This window comes from Canis lupus, chromosome 6 (assembly GCF_048164855.1).
Source record: "Canis lupus baileyi chromosome 6, mCanLup2.hap1, whole genome shotgun sequence".
In the NCBI taxonomy this organism is placed as follows: domain Eukaryota; kingdom Metazoa; phylum Chordata; class Mammalia; order Carnivora; family Canidae; genus Canis; species Canis lupus.
Genome location: NC_132843.1, coordinates 24975029 through 24991121, shown reverse-complemented (window position 1 = coordinate 24991121; position 16093 = coordinate 24975029). Strand labels below are relative to the sequence as shown.

The window sequence follows — 16093 nt, the reverse complement described above, 5'->3', positions numbered from 1 at the left end:
TTTTTTTTTTTCTTACACACTAGTTTCTTTCTATGTGAGATTCTGCTAGTTAGGTAGGTTCTGTTTTGTTTCTCTCTAGAACCACAACTTCCATTCTTAGCCTTTCTGTCTTAGATGGGTCTCCAGTGTGGCCAGAGAGGTCTTCTCATGGCGTGACAAGAAGGCATCTACTTGATATGCTTGCTAGTTATAAGGGTGCATTCACCTTATGAAAATTCCCCAGGCTGTCCATTTATGAGATGTGGACCTTACTTTAGGTATCTTATACTTTACTAAAAATATTTTTTGCAAAAAAACCCAAAAATACAAAAAAAAAAAAAAAAACCCAAAACGAAACAAAAAAAAACAACTTCTCAGCCATGTGTTCTAGATTTTGAGAATGGAAAGCAATGACTTGTCTGCTTCACCACAGGCAGGCCTTCAGTTTTTTACTTTGATTATCACCTACTTATTATTACATACATTCATGTGCTCCACAGAGAAGCCTTTTACCTCTCCTGAAATGGTTTTCATTTTTTCTTCTGAGTTATATTTTTCTTTGCTTTATTTTCACTGATAATCCATCTGATTTCTTTCTATCTGGAATTGTATAATATATGTTACAATGATTTTATTGACATATATTTTTCTCCAGAAATATTGGTATGACATGGGAATTGAAAAGAAGTAATCATGTGTGCCCAACCTAACATCTGGAATTAGGGATTATCTAAGAAACCCATAAAATTATAACTGTGTATTCCTTGTGTTTTTGGTATTTTGTGTCACTAATGGCCCAGGATACTCTGAGAATATATCTGTAGATCATGACTCCTACCATAGAGTTTATAGTCTAAAATAAAAGAGGGACACTATGGGAAACCAAATATTTGTGATCTTACCCGAGTGTTTTCCATTCTTTGGTTATGTATTAAAATTTAATGGATATAAAGTGCCTCTGATTATATGGAAAGTCTTTTGGGAATAAGTGGCATTGAACAGGCTTTTGATGAAGGAATGAGATTTGGAAACACAGATGAAGGTAGGAACAATTAGGTGGGGATAATAATGAAAGGACTAGGTAGTAGAAATGTATATATCTGTTTTAGAAATAGCAGAACATCGTTTGACAAAAGTATAATGGGGTATGTAAAGTAGTACTTAGAGTTCTATCAGTGATTTCAAATATAAGCTAAGTCTACTATTATTTTTTGAGATATTTAAAGTTTGATTCTTATTGAGATCTTTTATTTTGACAGTTTGAAACTTCTTTTGAAGAATGGTAAGCACCTTTCATTCTTTTAAAATTGTTTTATGTTTACATTTTAATGACTAAGGTGCTGTATGTGAGTTTTATTGCAAAATAAACAGGAAATTAAAAGCAGAATTTTCATATTTGATATTAAAATGTATTTTTTGAAAATATAAGAACTATGATATTACTGTAAATGGTAAAATAGGGATCTCTGGGGCTCTGTCCCACCACAAGAAAAGGTTGGCAAACATTGGTCAGAATTGTAGAAATCTGAATTTAGTAAAAGACAACAACTAGGGGAAAAGTTAATGAAGAGTCTGTTGCATTGTATTAGGAGAGCACTGTGGTACTATAAATCGCACACTTGCCATCCTCTAGCCCCCAGATCAGTGTTGGCCATGAGGAGAGCAGTGTGTATTTGTGGTGCAGATTGCTAGTGCCAGAAAAAACAATATGGACCTTATTCTCAGAGAATTGTGTTTCAGTGTTTTGACCTGTCTGATGGGTTTTCAAAGAACCAGCACAAAGGCTTGTCTTTGTTTTGCCTGACTTTGAGCAATCACTCAGCTGGAACCACTTAGAGGCAGTGTTTACTGAAAGCCTTTAAAGGCATAGTCTTGCCACCACGTCTGCAGCTGTGAATTAACATTTGAGATAAACATTAGACAGACCAAAATGCCTGGAAAAGAAGAGATACATAGGGGAAAAAAGGGCTTTCAAAGCTCTTATATATCCTGGAGAATCAAGAAGGGCATGCATATGACTAAGCTAGGCACATATTCAGGGAAGACCCAAGAAAACCCTGATCTTTTATCTCTGGCTGACCTTAGGGTCTGTGTGGGCAACAATTAAAACTAGAAGCAGAGTTGTAAACAGCCTGGGTAAGCATTGAAGGAATACTTCAACACAGAGTTAGTCTGCTAAAACTAGAAGAGTGTTTTTTTTTTTTTTTCTTTTCCTTTTCCCTTTTCCTTCCTTTCCTTCCCCTTCTTTCCTTTTTTTTTTTTTTTTAATTTTGACTCCAAGTACTTAAGATACCTGAACAAAACATGAGTTTACCAGTAAGCTAATGAAACACTTATTTTAGTTGCCACACATGACAAAGAATACAGGCATTACAAAATGTATTTGGAACTACTAAACAAAGAAACAACAACCCACAATAAGTAGCAACAACAGACCCAACAGAGGGAAAGTTATCTTATTTCCATTTCACATTAAACTATTTAAAATGTCCAGTTTTCTACAAAAATTATGAAACAGGCAAAGAAAAAAAGTCTGTCTCACTAACAAGGGGAAAAAAGAAAAAGAAAATTTTTAAAAATGGCCCTAAGAAAGCTTAAATGTTGAACTCATTAGACAATAATTAATTATCTTAAATAGTCTCAAAGAGGTAAAGGAAACTATGGACAGTTAAAACCAGGAGACTATTGTCTCGACAAATTAGGATGATCAATAAAGAAATAGATGTTATAAAAAAGAACCAAGTAGATATTCTGGAGCTGAAAAGTATAATAACTGGATGAAAAATTAATTAGAGATGTTCATCAATAGATTTCAACAGGCAGAGGAAAGAATCAGTGAACTTGAAAATAGGTCAATTGAGATTATTCAGGTTGAGGAGCAGAAAGACAAAAGAATGAAGTAAAATGAACTAATAGATCTGAAGGATACCATCACAAAAACAAATATATGCATAGTGGGAGTTCAAGTATAATGAGGAAGAGAAAAGGGGGAGAAGGAATATTTGAAGAAACATTGGCTAAAACTCCCCAAATTTCATAAAAGACGTGAATTTATACTTTTACTAAACTCAGTGAACTCTAAGCAGGATAAACTCAGAGATCCACGTGTTATGGTCAAATCATTGAAAGCCTGGGACAAAGAGTATCTGGAAAGCAGTGAGGGGGAAGCCTGGGTGGCCCAGTGGTTTAGTGCCGCCTTCAGCCCAGGGCGTGATCCTGGAGACCTGGGATCAAGTCCCACGTCGGGTTCCCTGCATGGAGCCTGCTTCTCCCTCTGCCTGTGTCTCTGCCTCTCTCTCCCTCTGTGTGTCTCATGAATAAATAAATAAAATATTAAAAAAAAAAAAAGAAAGAAAGCAGTGAGAGAAGTGACTCATTATGAGTAAGGGATCCTCAATAAAAATAACAGCCAGGGGTCACCTGGGTGGCTCAGTTGGTTAAGTATCTGCCTTTGGCTCAGGTCATGGTCTCAGGGTCCTGGAATCGAGTCCCGCATTAGGCTCCCTGCTTAATAGGGAGTCGGCTCCTTCCTCTTCCTCTGCTCTTCCCCCTGCTCATGCTCTTTCTCTCTCAAACCAATATGTAAGATACTTCAAAAAATAATAGTTTATCATCAGAAATTATGGAGGTCAAGGATACCTCGATGGCTCAGATGGTTAAGAATCTGCCTCCACCTCAGGTCCTGGAATTGAGCCCTGAATTGGGCTCTCTGCTCAACAGAGAGTCTGCTTCCTCTCCCTCTGTACTCTCTCTTTCTCTCTCAAGTAGATAAATAAAATCTTAAAAAATAAAAGGAATTATGGAGGCAAACATCCAGTGGAATGACACATTTAAAGTCCTGGGAGAAAAAACAAAACAAAACACCTCAAACAGGAATTCTGAATCTTGGAAAAATATCCTTTAAAAAAAAGGAGAAATTAAGATATTTCCAGATAAACAAAAATTGAGGGGATCGATCTCTAGCAGACTGTTCTATCAGAAATCCTAAAGGTAGTCTTTTAGGCAGAAATGAAAGGACACTAGACAATAACTTGAAACCATATGAAGAAATAAACAGTAAAGTAGCTTCAAAGATAGAAAATTCAGTGTGGTTGCATTTTTATTTTGCATCTCTTTTATTTTTCTATATAATTTTTAAATGGATAAAATTATAAATCTATATTAATGGGCACACAATGCATACATATATAATTTGTAAAAATGACAACATAAAGGGAGGGAGCAGAGGTGTAATGGAACAGAGGTTTTTTTAGTAATACTACTGAAACTACGCTGATTTTAATTCAAACTTAATTTTTGGAAGTTAAGATGATAATTATAGTCTCTAGTGAACCACTAAGAAAAATTCTGTAAAACAAAAACATCAACATAAATCCAATAAGGAAACTAAATACATTAGAAAAAAATCAATTAACCACAAAAGAAGGCAATTATGGAGAAATTAAAGAATGAAAAATATTTAAGAATTGTAGAAAACAAATAGCAAATGACAGAAATAGGTCCTTTCTTAATAGTAATTGCTTTTCATGAAAATTGATTAAATTTTACTGTTAAACGAGAGTGATAGAATGGATAAAAATACATGCTTCAATTATATGCTGCCTATAAGAGACTCACTTGAGATCCAGAGACACAGTATGTTGGAAGTAAAACAAAAAAGTAACACTTTTCAATTCATTCTATGAGGCCAGCATTATCTTCATACTAGAACCAGATAAAGACATGACAAAAAGAAATGTAGACCAATGGCTTTATGAATATAGATGCAAAAACTTTAATGAAGTACTAGCAACCTCAACCCAGTAAATATTAATAGAATTATATATCATGACCAAGTGAGATTTCTCCTAGGTGTGTAAGGGTAGTTCAAAATACAAAAAAATAATGTATAATATAGCCACAGTAATAAAATGAAGGGGGGGGAAATCCATGTGAACATCTCAAAAAAACAGATTGGAAAGCTGATAAGGGGCATTTATGAAAAACCTTCAACTGAAATTATACTTAATGGCGAAGACCAAAAGTTTTCAACCTAAGATCAGGAACAACACAAAGTTGCTTACTCTTCTCACTTTTATTCAACATTGGAAACCTCATACATTGCTAGTGGGAATGTAAAATGGTTTAGCCACTTTGAAAAAAGTTTGGTGGTTCCTCAAAAAGTTAATCCTAGAATTACCATATGACAAAGCAATTCCACTCTGAAGTATGTACAGAAAAGATTTCAAAATAGGTGTTCAGACAAATCTTATATACAAATGTTCATATCATCAGGATTCATAGTAGCCAAAAGGTAGAAATAACCTTAAATTTTTCAGCTATCCAATGGAATATTATTCAACCATAAAAAGTAATTTTGATACATGCTGCAACATGGATAAACTTCTAAACTAGCATACTAATTTAAAGAAACCAGATACAAAAAGTTACCTATTGTATGATTCAATTTATATGAAATATCTATAACAGGTAAATTCATAGAGATGGGAGGCTAGTACTCACTTCAGCAGCACATATACTAAAATTAGAATGATACAGAGAAGATTAGCATGGCCCCTATGCAAAGATGACATGCAAATTCATGAAGTGTTCCATATTTGAAATAAAATAAATGAGGCTATTCTTCTTAAGTGATAAAAATGTTTTGGTGCTAGATGAGGATGATGATTGCACAATATTGAGTGTAGTAAATGCCATTGAAGTTTACACTTCCAAATGGTTAATTTTATGTTATGTGACTTTTGCTGCAATCAAAATATATGTAAGAATTAAAACAATTTTGCTGGCCCAAAAATGAACACAAATTTAGAATAAAAGACACAAAAATAGATTCAATTATGTGTAATAATTTAATATATCATGTAATTGGTGTTACAAGCCAGTAGGGAGAACATTATTTGCTGGGACAATTATTTTTCTATCTTTACTTTTATTATTATTTTTTATTATTTTAAGAGGTAGAATTTAGTGATTCATCAGTTGCATATAACACCCAGTGCTCATTGCATCAAGTGCCCTCCCTAATTCCCATCACCCAATTATACCTTTACACACTCCCCCTCTAAAAACCCACATGCATGTATGTATGTATGTATTTATTTATTTATTTATTTATTTATTTTACTTTTTTTGTGGTGTGAATGTTTTATTTATTTTTAATTAAATTTTTTAGTATAGTTTGCACGTATTGTTACATTAGTTTCAGGTGTATAGCATACTGATGACTCAACATTTTTAAAAAAAATTTCAAATGAAAAAATACACTAGATTATTTAACAAAAATATTTAAAAATAAAATTAAAATAAGGAGAAAAATATAATGAATATTTCCATGACCACATAATAAACAGGCTTTCTTAAATAAATTGTGGAGCTACAATGAGACAAATAATATGCAACCATCAGAAATATTAAACTGTAGTCAAATATACTGGAAACAATGTCATGTACTAAAGCAGCATACAATATTTTATGACTGTAATTTTATAAAAATTGAAATATCATAAGAATGTTATGTTGTTATATCTAAAATAAATGAATTATGGATTATATTATATTAATGTTTTTGGTCTGTTTAAAATTCCTTTAATTTGTAATACTTTAATAAGAAAAATAATAAGTTAATAAAAATAACACTCTCTGCTTTGTTGTTGATACTATTGTTCCTGTAACTTTTATCAGAGGAAAATACTTCTTTTTAAATATAATGAAAGGTTTACCTAGAAAAATTATTTATAAAAAAATTTTTTGAAGATATTTATTTGAGAGAGCATGCAATGCAAGAAAGAGTGTGCATGAGCTGTGGGAAAAGGGAGAGGGAGAGCAGGGAGCCTGATGCAGGGCTGGATCCCAGGACCCTGAGATTAAGACCTGGTCCTAAGGCAGACATTTAACCAACTGTGAAAGACTCAGGTGCCCTAGAAAAATTCTTTAGAAAAGAAAGAACATTTTAATTTAGATATTTGCTAAAACCTTATTAATTTCAAATCTGAAGAATCATTTTTGGTCCTTGTAATTTATATGGGACCCCAGAAACTGGTAAACTGAAGTTAGAGAAATACCTCTTAAATTATTTGCAATATTTACCCCCTTTTCCAATTCTTTTTTTTTAAAATATTTTATTTATTCATGAGAGACACAGACACACAGAGAGAGACAGAGACACAGGAAGAGGGAGAAGCAGGCTCCATGCAGGGAGCCCGACATGGGACTCAATCCCAGACCCCAGGATCACACCCTGGGCTGATGGCGGCACTAAACTGCTGAGCCACGCAGGCTGTCCATTTTTTTTTAACTGCTTTAATATCCCCTACAATATTTTCAGGGCATTCATGTCATAAATTTCTATAAATTTACCATAAGGTATAAAGCCCATTATGATCAGGGAAATACAAATCAAAACCACAATGAGATACCACCTCACACCAGTGAGAATGGTGATAATTAACAAGACAGGAAACAATAAATGTTGGAGAGGATGTGGAGAAAGGGGAACCCTCTTGCACTGTTGGTGGGAATGTGAACTGGTGCAGCCACTCTGGAAAACTGTGTGGAGGTTCCTCAAAATGTTAAAAATAGAACTATCCTAAGACCCAGCAATTGAACTGCTGGGGATTTACCCCAAAGATACAGATGCCATGAAACGCCGGAACACCTGCACCCCAATGTTCATAGCAGCAATGTCCACAATAGCCAAACTGTGGAAGGAGCCTCGGTGTCCATGGAAAGATGAATGGATAAAGAAGATGTGGTCTATGTATACAATGGAATCTTACTCAGCCATTAGAAACAACAGATACCCACCATTTGCTTCGACGTGGATGGAACTGGAGGGTATTATGCTGAGTGAAATAAGTCAATTAGAGAAGGACAAACATTATATGTTCTCATTCATTTGGGGAATATAAAAAATAGTGAAAGGGAATAAAGGGGAAAGGAGTGAAAATATCAGTGAGGGAGACAGAACATGAGAGACTCCTAACTCTGGGAAATGAACAAGGGGAAGTGGAAAGGGAGGTGGGCAGGAGGATGGGGTGACTGGCTGACGGGCACTGAGGGGGGCACCTGACGGGATGAGTGCTGGGTGTTATGCTATATGTTGGCAAATTGAACTCCAATAAAAAAATAAAAAGCCCATTATGTATTAGAATTTTGCTCTATTACTCTTATATGGTAGCATTAGCATGTATGGTAAGTTTCACTACAAACATTTCAAGTTTAATGTTAAAGAAGCACCTAAAATTTGTTTTACTAACTTTAAACTTTAAGTCCAGCAGTTATTTCTTAATTGATTATTTCTTTCCCTTTACACAGGAGCAGAACTTCTACACAAGACCAGAAGCAAGATTGGAGTGTTGCTACACCAGTGAAAGAGGTTAAACCAGAAGAGAGAGGTAAAGTTGTTCCTTATACTTAAATAAGTGAAATTATATTTTAAAGCTCATTGACTTTCATTTAACATATTTTTAATTTTCACAATACTCATTTTAAGAGTTTTATAATTCTTGTGAGTATCTAATAGAGGAAAGTCTTCTATATCATTTAACAACAAAATTCAGTGAATACGTATTATACCATATACTGATCTAGGTCCTGAGGTTGTAGTGATCCCTGACCACCTCTCAAGAAGCTAAACGTAATTCAGTGCTATCTAGTAGAATGTACTGAAATAATCAAAGTATTCTCTATTTCCACTATCCAGTAGAGTCGCTATCAGCCACATACAGTAGCTGCTTGAAATGTAGCTAAGAGGACTTAGAATTTAATTTTTCAATTTAATTTTAACATGTTAAATGTAAATAGTCACATAAGATTCATGGCTGCCATATTGGACATTAAGGCTCTACTGTATGTATATTTATTAATATATATATTATAATATTTATATGTATAAGTTAAGAGTAATATCTTGTCACAATTTACAAAATGTCCAATATGTATATTGTAATAAACTTTGAATTAAAATTACTTCAACATATTTGAATATATTATTAATATTATATTAAACACATCTTCCTTCCCTCACCGCAAAAATTTGTTAAACATCTTCCATGAGAGATAACTAATGAATTCAGGACTATTAAACGTACTAAAATTTTGTTCTTCAAAGCTGTATCTTATAGTGAGGCTCTGTTTTTACTGTTTACTTCTCACTATTTGTATCTACACTGAAGAAAAATCCTCATTCATTACTTATTTTTTCACATGACAAATGCTAGGAGAAGATTAATATGTTAATGGCTACAATAACAGTTAAATTAACTACAATTATGTTTATTGTAAACTCATATATTTGGTCCCAAAGTACAAGACAGTATCCAGTTGAGGAAGATTTATTGTAATTAAGTGTTTGTACTAAAAAAAAATTGCAGGTGGTTACCTACCTACTCAGTATGAAACAGTAAGACTAATTGATAATGGTATTCTAGAAAAAAATTGAGAGATTAAATACAACGAACTGGAGGCATCTTAGGTCAGAGGCATCTTAGGTCATAAACACAGCATTTATTTTAGAATGCTCTCATAGAAACACTACAAAAGATAACAAAAGATAACTCATACAAACATTATAGACGTTTTGGGTAAGAATTATATCACATCAGAAGTGATTTAAGTGGCATTAACTTCATTAAACATTTCAGGCTGAAATCTTTTTATAGAAATTGAATAGATCATAAGTTGGTTGGGGAATAACAGTGTTCACTGTGTATGTTACTATGAAAAAAAAAACCAGACAATTAAGGGTATAGGGTGTCCAGGATGTGGTAGAACATGAAAAAAGAAGACAATAAACCAAATAAATAGAGTCTAAATAAAGGGCCAGTCCATAAAGAGATAGTTTTTATACATTACAAGAAGAATTCTTGTTTCTGTTTCTGAAGAATTCTTTTCAGGCAGCATGCTGAATTTCTGTGATAGGCCTGCTAGGTTAGAAGTAGAAGCTATGTGACTGAGCTTGCACTTATAACCCATATATAATGTTATCTTCTAGCAGAAAATTATTGCTTTGTCCAAAGTAAAACAAAACAAAACAGAGGTCTATTAGTTGTCTTTTTTCTTGAACCAGTTTTACTGTTTTTCCTTAGCCTTAGCTCTTTGAGGCTTTGACTTTCTTGACACTTTGTGTTTGTTTATGCCTTCTTGTCACGTTACGTTTTGGCAAAAGTCACTGTTTACAAGTATAAATCTCACCAGAGTGGAACCCATATCCATCTTCCTTAGTGATCTATCTCTAGGGAGAGAGCATATTTCCCAGAACATAACAGACCTTCTGCGCATTTCTGGTATAAACAGATGAATGAATACCCATGTTAATCAATTCGTTAACATTAAACCATATCATTTCAGAGCTATGAACCAGGGATCACAAATATCTCTCATTACAGGAGTTAATTTGTGTTGTAACTAAATAAGTGGAATTTGGAAATGATAAATTCCTAGCAGGGCTAACTAGGGATGTTATTACCTGATAAGGAATATAAAATGTCTTGTTTTCTAGGAACCATTTGAGGATTTTCGATATTTATCTCATGTAATCATTATGATTTGCTTTTGTCATAGAATGAGAGAAAACGCAAACATAATTTACAAATAAAGCTCTCTAATATAGTTTATGAAGAAAATATTTTTGAGATAAAATATACATGAAGATATTGCTTGAAATTTCTCTATTCTAATTATTTTATAAAATGTTGACTTAAAAATCTGTCTTCAAAGGTTATAATTAATGTTATGATTGTATTATAATAAAACTGTCTTTGAAAGGCTGATTCATTTTTCTAAAATTCTCTCCTTAAACATACAATTATTAAAAAAGAATAATAATACAATTAGTATATATGTTCCCACCACCTACTTTATAGGCTGAGTCACTAAAAAAATGTGATACATATTTCTACTTTAAGATGAAAAGTGTCCAGAATTAAAGCAGGAAATGGAAACATTGCTATCAGAGGCCATTCATCTCATTAAAAGTCTAGAAACTGACCGTGCAGAAGCTGAAGAAGCTTTAAAGCAACAAAAATCAAGAAAGAAAAATATTCACATGAAAATTGATTCTTGGTCAATCTGGAGACTTGAAGAAATCCCACTAGCTGTGCAAAAAGGTAATAGTAAGATTTTTTTCATATTGCCAGTTACTTTGAGAGCAGGAATAATCAATTGAAGCTCTGAAAAAGTCAACTCTGCCCATATTGTATTGCATCCAAACGAGTGCATTTTGAAAGATGTTATTAATGCTAATACTGAATTCATATATATAGCTGGGACTGCACTTAGCAAACCTGGATCTTCTGTAGTTTGTTTTTTGTTGGTAATTCCATAGCGTTCATGGTGCCCAAGGGACATTCAGACTTTTCACACATATTTCCAATGATGACTACATTATTGCAGTAGTTGAAATTTAGAAATTTAATTGATTTCTAGTTGGTATCATTGGCCATATCTTTAAATCTGGGAAAATAAAAGACTTAAAGTGATATTTTAGCAACATACATCTGCTTTTGAGAATTCAGTAGTAGGTTTTATTTGGAACTTCTGGCAGACAATAAAAGTGGAGATGTTCCCAAGAATCATGTAGGTAACAAATGTTTAAAATGTTTAAAACAAATGTTTAACATTTAACAAATGTTAAAAAAAAACACTGTTTTTTTGACCACAGAATAAGGGACCTATCGTAAAGTATTAAACAGTCTAAAGGCATTGGATTTTTCATTCTCCAACCACTGCCTATTAAGCATGCCTGACTACTTGATTCACCTGAGGTTGAAACTCTTTTATAAATAAATTTTATATCAGTTAAAAATTTTAATTTAGGATTCATATGCTTTATAAGTGGGTTATATTAAGGTGCTCATAAACCTGTCATTTAAACTAAGACACTTTTGAGAGGAAAAAGGAGGCTATTAATTATTACTCTGAAACATTAAAGAATGTATCAAACTGAACACCTACATTTACTTTAGTTTACGTCTTCTAAAACTATAGTTTCCAAAGTAAGTTGTATACAATTTAAGGAGTTGCAAGAAAAGACTAGAACTTTTATTTATATTTTAAATTTTATTCTTTTTTGTTTTCTTTCTTGATTATTTGGGTTTAATTTTGCTTTCACTGAACCTGACAAAATACAGTTATCCAGCAGTTCCTTGATTATGTTATTTTAATACAATAAATTAAATGAATGCAATGAATTTAATGACTGTTTATTCCTTTTAAAGTAATACTGAGCTCACAGATTGAACTCACCAATTGTTCACTACCTCCTAGAGCAGAACTCAAGAAGCAGTAAATTGCCCAGAGGCTAGACTGGATGAATTTTATTCAGCCTTGTCTGTGTTCTTTTTTGCCCTTTACTAAAGAGTTAATTCTATAAATTATGCAAAAAGTGCTCAAAACTCAAGTAAGAGTAGACCTTTTTCTACCCACACATAAAGTATGCATTTTACAAAACATTTCATGTTCACAAAGTTTTTGAATAGAATTTATGCTGTTTATACTGTACTAATACCATAGCATAGGTATGTAATTTATAAATTCATACTTACATACAAATTAGTGTTTTAGAGGCAGCCAAAGGTACAAAAGGATCAGGATAGGCATCCTGAGAAATTCTGGAACCCAGATTTTGAGCAGATTCACATTCACATCTACAAGGAGTTATCTGCAATTTTTTAAAAAAGATTTATTTATTTAGAGAGTGAGAGCACAGAAGGGGCAGAGGCAGAGGAAAAGAGAATCTTAGGTGGACTCCATGCTAAATGTGGAGCCCAAGGCAAAGCTTGATCTCAACAATCCTAAGACCACGATCTGAGCCAGAACCAAAAGTCAGATACTTAAGAGACTGTGCCACCCAGATGCCCCTACAATTTTTTAAAATGTTTGGGAAGCCCTTGTCGGTAGTAGTAGAAGAGTCAGTGGTAGCTGGTTTTAATTAACATATTACTGATAAATTTCTACATAATTTCATATGGCCTTTATAAGAGTAGATGCTGTTGTTTGTGGTTTATATGAAGTTCTACTTAAGGAATTACCAAAATAAAATCAAATTGAGATACATACATACACATTCTACAAGCCTTATAAATGCATTTTCAATGATGGAATACATTCTTGCCATTGTTGATAACTTATTACTTGGCTATCTTTTACTTAAAGATCTCCTTAAAGATCTTTAAAAAACTATTGAAGATCTACTTAAAAAACTGAAATTATGTTCATCTATTTTATTTAAATAGCTAAAACATGTAATGAAATTTAAATTCATTATTTACTGTATAGTTTTTAGATGCCTTCTGTTTGTAAAATATTCCTGAAAAGTAATGTACTTTCAGGAATATATTGCCTTTATATTGATATATCTAAGATATAATTTCTAAATTTTATACTTTTTTTTTACAGATTACAGAATTATATATTCTTATAGATTTTAGATTCTCAAAGTCTCTAGCTTTGTGACAGGAAAAACTTTCAATTTCCTTAACCTTTACATTAAGTATGATGTTTATAGAATTTTTGATAATTTTTACAAAAAAAACCCTTATAACTTACTAAATATTGAGGAAATTCAATTTTGTCTAGATATCTGTGGTTACTCCTCCCTATCCTTTCATTGCCCTAACCAGCCCACTAACACTTGTATCTTTTGTTTCGTGGTTCATGAAGCTGATTCATAATGGACTACATCAAAGATATCTTTTGTACTTTTCTTCCTACTGGTTCAACCAATGGGCAAGAGACCACGGGAGATAATAGAGAAGGGAGAGGATGGGGTTTTATACATCTGACTACCTTCCTTTCTGCTTGGTCACATCCTCCTCCTCCACAGAATGATAGGCACTGGTACCCAATATGCAGCCAATAATCTAGCAAATGTCTTTTTATTTTCCTATCCAAAAAGATCATCAGAAATAAGGTTTTCATCAGAAATTGGGTGTTGTGTGAACTTACAAATTTAAAATTCAATATGCAAAGCTGTGTTTCCTTACAAAATAAAAAAGTATGTATATTTATCATACTCAAGCAATGTCTGGAGGCACAAAGAAACTAACGACTCAGATTTCCCTGGTACTCTCATTGTACCTGCTTCTGTCTTTAATTTATTTTATTTTATTTTATTTTATTTTATTTTATTTTATTTTATTTTATTTTATTTTATTTATTTTTTATTTTATTTTATTTTATTTTATTTTATTTTATTTTATTTTATTTTATTTTATTTTATTATTTTTTTTACCTGCTTCTTTAGATTCTCTGTCTTTCCCTTAACCCACATTTAGAGCTCTATGGGTACTTCCCTATGACTGATTACCAAAGGAAAGAAAAAAAATATCACAGACCAGTTTATGTATGGATTGAATGGTATGTTCACATAATTTGGACAGCTGTTTATTACAATCTCAATTTGCAAAGGGTAAATACAGATTACCTTGTAGGAGAAATGTCCTGTGATACAAAAGGGAAGTAGCAAAAAAATGGCATAATGGGAGTTGGAAAGACATGAATGTGAAGACTGGTGAAAGGAGGTCTGGTATTCTGGGAATAGACCATTCAGAAAGAATGGAGTATGAAGATAATTGTGTCCCATAGAGAAGCTCACAAGAGTGTTTCTAGTGTGGAAGATCTCAGTAATAGCATAATGTTAAATATCCTAATTTTGTTCTGCATTGTTTAGTCATATGAATTAATGTTATTACTACAATAATGCTTCATAACAAATCACCTTGGAACTCAGTGGCTTACAACAATAAGCATTTTTAAATATAAGCTACCCATTTGTAATGATTTTCAGTTGATATTTTTGTGTTTTGATACATAATTTTATCAACAGAGAATAGTACTTATTTTTTCCATTTCATTTCTGACATTTATAATTCCTACCGCATCATTTTACTTCTAGATGATTTTAGAAGGCCTCTACTCTTGCGGTTTTTCCTCATTTTGTAATTTATAGAGTGGTTATACATAACCCAGTATATACATGGGTTGTAACAGGCAGGGTTTGTACTAAAACAATTATTAGTTTATAGAATGTATATTTTAATCCCTTTGCTAATAAATGAAGAAAGCAATATATTTTATAATGCAATATTAAAATAACATTAAATTTAGTAAGCTTCACAGATAAGTAATTTCTGGATCTAAAGTATTTCATATTTTTCTATTATCAAATAAAGATTTATTTCTGGAGCTTTTGTTTTAAAATCAGATTTTTTTTCTTATTATTGTATGTCTAGAACACGAGGCTTATTTGAGAGATATTATAGAATTACGATGGCATCTTGAAGATAAAGCTTATCAACTAAAACATTTTGAGGAACAAAAGACAAAATTAGAAGAAGCTAATGCAAAACTTCAAGCAGACATAGACTACATGAATAAACATGGTCCTCTAATTAACTCAAAGCACAACAAAGAACTTGAAACTCTCAAAGAATTTTATACGAAAAAATTTGAGGTAAATGGATAAATGAATGGATATGCATTTTATAGATTGTTATGTAGTTTAAAAAATAATACAGCTATGAGAAATTAACATCTTTAAATGTTTCATTTTCATTGAAAATGGACCTTCTATTTATTTCCTAAAGGAACTATTAAACTACACATAATACAGTCAGTTGATAATCATTTAAATTTTGTCATCATCCCTTTTATACTTAGGAGTATTAGTAATATTTAGTCAACGTTTTAGAGATTTAAAACAACATGGTAATTTTTGAAGTTGTAAATCGAACTGGGGAGAATGCAAGTAATATATTAGTCACTTTCATGATAATAAAGTGTAAAATCTTTTTAATGGTTAATTAACATTAACTCTCCTATTGTGGGATTGTACTATGGAAAAATAAATTATTTATACCTGCCACTAAATGAGCAAATTTATTTCATATTCTTTTTTTTATTATTTTAAAGTAAATAGACTTGTTAAATGTGTCCTGTATTTTCAACTGTTCCCTTTTCCTCCCTCACTCTCCAAACACAACCTTATCATAAAAATCTGTTTGTGCATTTTGTATATTTTAATACGTATATATGTGTGTGTATATATATATATTTAAGCACATGCATAATTTATTTTTTATTCTTCAGATAGTATCAAACATTGTATAAGTTTCTG

General features: G+C 32.1%; 1 protein-coding gene and 1 non-coding gene across 11 annotated transcripts in view; both read left to right on the top strand.

Annotated features, from left to right (window-relative positions):
- Positions 1-16093, top strand: part of CCDC178 (coiled-coil domain containing 178) — a 419286-nt gene that overhangs the window by 62566 nt on the left and 340627 nt on the right. For all 10 annotated transcript variants that reach the window (XR_012032461.1, XR_012032460.1, XM_072829166.1 and 7 more), the window contains 4 exons: positions 1239-1261; positions 8293-8372; positions 10884-11084; positions 15210-15430. Coding sequence is in view for 8 of the 10 variants with exons in the window: in XM_072829166.1 (XP_072685267.1) it covers positions 1239-1261; positions 8293-8372; positions 10884-11084; positions 15210-15430 (525 nt within the window). In the remaining 2 variants the exon portion in view is untranslated. The remainder of the gene's footprint in view (positions 1-1238; positions 1262-8292; positions 8373-10883; positions 11085-15209; positions 15431-16093) is intronic.
- On the top strand, positions 5474-5580 carry LOC140636189 (U6 spliceosomal RNA). The gene has a single exon (XR_012033490.1). It is a non-coding gene; the product is annotated as a U6 spliceosomal RNA (small nuclear RNA).